The 4,974-nt window shown below is 26.4% G+C and overlaps 2 protein-coding genes across 2 annotated transcripts; both read right to left on the bottom strand.

Annotated features, from left to right (window-relative positions):
* Positions 1–286: 286 nt before the first annotated feature.
* LOC112686884 lies at positions 287–940 on the bottom strand. Its single transcript, XM_025559350.1, has one exon. The coding sequence runs from the start codon at positions 938–940 to the stop codon at positions 287–289; it is 654 nt and encodes a 217-aa protein (XP_025415135.1).
* A 4-nt stretch (positions 941–944) lies between these two features.
* LOC112686883 (zinc finger MYM-type protein 1-like) lies at positions 945–1,746 on the bottom strand. The gene is made up of 2 exons (XM_025559348.1): positions 1,500–1,746; positions 945–1,186 (listed from the first exon to the last, which is right to left on the bottom strand). Exons 1-2 carry the CDS (start codon positions 1,744–1,746, stop codon positions 945–947), a joined length of 489 nt encoding a protein of 162 aa, XP_025415133.1.
* Between the last annotated feature and the right edge of the window lie 3,228 nt (positions 1,747–4,974).

Raw genomic sequence — 4,974 nt, 5'->3', positions numbered from 1 at the left:
TTAACAAATCTAAATTATTTATTGCTTACTTTTAAGTTTTAACATGAAACAATATTTATATATTTTCAATTTTTGTTATGGTTACACTCAAAACTTTATAATTACTACATGTCTACATATTATGTATCTACTTAGGTAAGGAAAAACTACAATTAAAGAAAAATATAACTAAGTACTGAAAATTAAAATAGTATAATGATTACCTATAACTTATGTATTAAATGTATAATATACTAAAATATATTATTCTAAATTTTCCAAATTTACAAAATGTTAAACTTAATATTTAAAACTTTATTTTTCTGGCTTTGATTGCAGAAAAATTATCAATAACTGAATCAAAATCAACTGTCTTTGTGATCTCTTTTTCGATTGACAGAAGTGACAAGTTAGTGAGTCTGTTTTGGTTCATCGTGGATCGTAAATACGTTTTTATTAATTTGAGTTTACTAAAACAACGTTCACACGATGCGGTTGTACAGAGCAATGTTAGATACAAACGAATAGCAATACAAATATTTGGGAATATGTTAGTCATTGAGTACTCGTGTATTAAATGCAGAATGTTTAATGGAGTTTGATTTTTAAGGTCAGGTAACATACCTAATGCAAGGTTTTTAAAGTTAATAATTTCCGAAGTAAAGTCTGAAGGTTTTAAATCGTTATCATATTTTATGGCTAGGTCAGCAGCAGCTTTAATTAAATAATTTGAATCTCTTTCAACGAGATCAGCTCCATTGAAAAATCCAAAGTCAGAAGATACTTGATTAAGCTTTTCAAATCTCCAGTTCATATTCATAGTTAATACATCACAAACATTTTTTAAATTAATAATACAAGTTGTTTTTGAAGTCGCATTCCAGTCGTCTGTAGATTCTTCAAAATCCAATAGTTTTATTCGTTTTATTCTTTTTTGAGGAAAAACAGTTGCAATACCCATTTTTTTAGTTTTCTTCAGCACTTTGAAATAATGTTTCAAGTCTGTTATTTCGCAAATCGGTGATTTCATCAATTAATCCTTTAATTAGATTTGCAGCTTTATTTATTGTTAATGATTTCGATTGTAGACAAACATTAACGCGATCAATGCTTGAAAGAATAGCATTCCAAATAGATAACAAGCAAATAAATTCATAGTCAATGTATAATAGTAAGCTTTTAGCCAAAAATATTGATTCAGCATTACCTTTTCCAATTATATCATATTATTAAGGGCATTTTTTACTTCAGGTAGTTGTGTAAAAATCGCTTTTATAGCTACAGATTTAGAAGACCATCTTGTATCAGAAAATGGTTTAAGTGTGAGTTTCAATGATTTCAATTCTTCCCAACGAGAAGGTGAACCCGAAAAAAAATTGAATAATTGTTGAATCTTGCCAAAAAAGTATTTCATTTGAACATTTGATGATGCAGCGTTGACACCAGCCAAATTTAAACAATGAGCAGTACATGGTACGAAAGTAGCCAAACTATTTTTTCCATAATTTTTGATTGCACACCATTATATTTCCCTGCCATATTTGCTCCATTATCGTAAGCTTGGCCTCTGCAGTTTTGTATATTTAAATCATCATCAGAAAACTGAGTTAATATTTCACTTGCTAAGCCTTTTCCAGTTTTTTCATGTGATAAAATAAATCCTAAAAAACTTTCTTCTATACAAACTTTTCCATTAGAAATATGTACATATCGGATAATTTGACTCATTTGTTCCTTTTTGGAAACATCAGGTGTGCTATCGAACATAATAGTAAAATATTTTGCAGACTTGATTTGATTTATTATTTTTTCTCTGACCTTTTTAGATAATAAAGAAATAAATTCATCTTGAATGTGATGAGAAAAATAAGATACAGAGCCTTTCCTATGGGATTCAATATGTTGCCTTAATACTCCATCAGATTTACTTATTAAGCTAATGAGATTTAAAAAATGTCCCGCTGCTGGATTACCTATTTCTTCAGAATTTCCTCTTAAGGCTAGATTATTATTTACACAATAAAGTAACACATCTAATATTATTTTTAAAACATGTCGCCACTTTTCTTGTTATGATTTTATTTCTTTCTGCAAGGAGTCATCAATACCCCCTCCTTTCATAACTTTATTTTCAAGCATTTTCCATTTTAAAAAATGTTTTATATGGTCTTGAGAATCTTCATGTTCTTTTAAGCGTTCCATTTTTTTCCAACACGAAAAACCTCTTTTGGAATCACTTAAAGCAGTAAATTGGTTACCAAATAATAGACAACAAAAGCAAAAAATTGCGTCATTTGGTTGAGAATACATCATCCATGATCTTTCAACACTTTCTCCATTAGGTAATTTTTTGTAAAACCAATGGTTTTTAAAAGGCTTATGTTCCATTTTTCCACGATCTGGGCCATGTTGAACAAGTATGCATCTTAACTTGTCATTTATAGTTGGCCACGATTGAGGATTATTAAATATTATTTCAGGAGGTTTTAACACATTTATTTTTTCATCAACAAATGATTGTTTCTCAACTATACCATGTGATAAATCATGATCAACTAAAATATTTTCATCCAACTCTACAGTCTCTACAGGTATTTTTTGAAAACTCAATTCGTTGGTATTTGATACTACAACCACTATCAATTTCAATTTCAATACTTTCATTTATTTTTTGATTTTCAGAAGCCCCATCTTCTTCTAATGAATCAATTTCGTTTTTAACGTTGAACCATTTACTTTTAGATTTCTCCCATTGTGCTGCTAGTTCTTGAGCTTCTGCTTCTTTTTGTTTCTTTTTATTTCGGAAATAGGAACCTGGTCTTTTTGACATTTTGAGCTTTAAAAATAAATAAGATGAAGAAAGAAGTTTAATAAAAAAACTATCCAAATCAAATATATGAAACTAAACAAAAAAGCTTAAACAAAACAGAGGAGAAAGTACACCTATCAAAAATATCTATATGAATCTTAGAATTTAAGAAACAAAATAAACAAATATGTTCAATGGGACCCATTATCTTGCCAAAGAATAAATAAAAATAAAAAATAAAATAAATTAACCCTTAAATGCATATAGTTGCATTTATGCAACGTTTTGAATTTTTATTATTCTGGCCTTATGACTACTGATACGTTGTTTAAGGTTATACCATTGTATTCTTTAAGTAATTCTGATTCTGATGTCTATTCAAAAAAATCCATCTATTCGTAGTTATTGGTCATCAAATATAGGTAATAATATTATTAAAAATATCATGCCTGTCAATATGTTTGAAAAAATAAAACAATTTTTACATTTTGTTGATAATAGTCAACTTATTCCATTCAATAGACCTGGACATGATAGACTTTATCGCATAAGGCCAGCTCTAGAATCATTGAATAAAACATTTAAATTAGTTCCTCTCGAAGAATGCTTATCAATAGATGAACAATTATGTTCTACCAAAGCTAGGCATTATTTAAAACAATATATTCCTATGAAACCTAATAAATGGGGCTATACGTTGTTTATTATGGCAGGCGTTTCTGGTTTTGCATATAATTTGGAAATTTATAGTGGACAAGAGAATAATTCGGATCTACGTTATCTAGGATCTAGACTGATTTCAGGAGTTTGGACATTTTTATTATTATTATACCAAAGATTGGTTTTTATATTATTATTTTATTTTAATACATAATGATTAGTTTTAAAATTGTTTTTTACTTATAATATTATATACATTTAAAAAGGCTGGTTTTAATTATATTATTCTCTTTAACATTCATTATTTATGCAGTGGTTATTTACCAAATTATTAAATTTAAAAACATAAGACTGGTACTTTTGATTTTGAATTGTTATACATACTATGATATAGTATGATGTTTTTGTTTTTAGTTTTTATATATAAAATGTTTTAAAGTTTAAAAAATAAAATTAAATTTGGACTATTTATTTGTAGTTAGCGAAAATATTAAAAATTGACTTTCATATTTATTTAGGTAATTCAAAATAAATGTTCCAGTTGGTGCACTGTGCGCATATAGTTGCATTTGTGCAATGGACTTAAAAGTTGTACTTTTCAAGGTTGTGTTTCAAGTTAGAATTTTTTAACTATTTTTTACAAACTCACCAAACTTAAATTAGTTAAAAACTTTTTTTCAATATAAAAAAAAAGACATGCAATTAAGTGTTAAGTTTCCTTTTAAATTATTTTATTATAATATGATTGATATATAAAACATGATAATTAATAACCGATCTGACTTAAGCTAAACATCAATAGGATAGTATTTTTGTTTTAATTATGTTGTACTTTTGTACTATAAAGTTTATTAAGAAAATAAATAGTATTTAAATAGTAAATACAAATAACAATGTATTTGGTGTAATCTGTAACAATGCTTAATTTTGTTTTTTTTTCATTTATCTAGTGGCTAAAGTAATATTTATAAAAATGTTCAGTTTGTAAAAAGGCATTGTTAAATATAAAGATTTTTATAAACCTAAAAACATTTAATTTAATAAATAATCTAAAACAACTAATCAGTAGTAACGTTTTATGTTCTATTTAAAAAGTATATAACTGTTGATTAAAAATTACATAACAATGAATTACAATTAATGAATTAATGAAGCCATTTTTAAGATTAAATTTTAAATAACTATTAACATAATTCATAAAAAAGATGTACCAATATAATTTATTAATATGTATTTATATTATATATGTATATGCAAGAAAACAATGTAATTTACCATACCTACTTTATTATATCACTTATTGGAGAGTAAATCTACACATTGAAAAATCTAATAAAATTCCAAAAAAAGTTTGACTTGCGGTTCGCGGACTTAATAAAATTCCAAAACAAATACCTACTAGATATTCACAAATGTTCTTAGCAAAAAAATGATTGACTACATGTCTACGTCATACAGATTACTAAAACTAGTAATATCGTTAATTTTTGTTGTACTAACCTGAGTACTAATGACTGAGCACTGAC

Source organism: Sipha flava, unplaced genomic scaffold (genome assembly GCF_003268045.1).
Source record: "Sipha flava isolate LNK unplaced genomic scaffold, YSA_version1 328_pilon_pilon, whole genome shotgun sequence".
NCBI classification, from domain to species: domain Eukaryota; kingdom Metazoa; phylum Arthropoda; class Insecta; order Hemiptera; family Aphididae; genus Sipha; species Sipha flava.
Note: the sequence above shows the minus strand (reverse complement) of the source record. Positions and strands in the feature narration are given on the sequence as shown.

Excerpts from the sequence above, each read along its gene's own strand:
- LOC112686884 (XM_025559350.1), bottom strand. The coding sequence starts at position 940 with ATGGGTATTGCAACTGTTTTTCCTCAAAAAAGAATAAAACGAATAAAA.
- LOC112686883 (XM_025559348.1), bottom strand. The coding sequence starts at position 1,746 with ATGTTCGATAGCACACCTGATGTTTCCAAAAAGGAACAAATGAGTCAA. Across the intron at positions 1,187-1,499 it reads TATGGCAGGGAAATATAATG|GTAATGCTGAATCAATATTT; the intron begins GTGTGCAATCAA and ends TAATTGGAAAAG.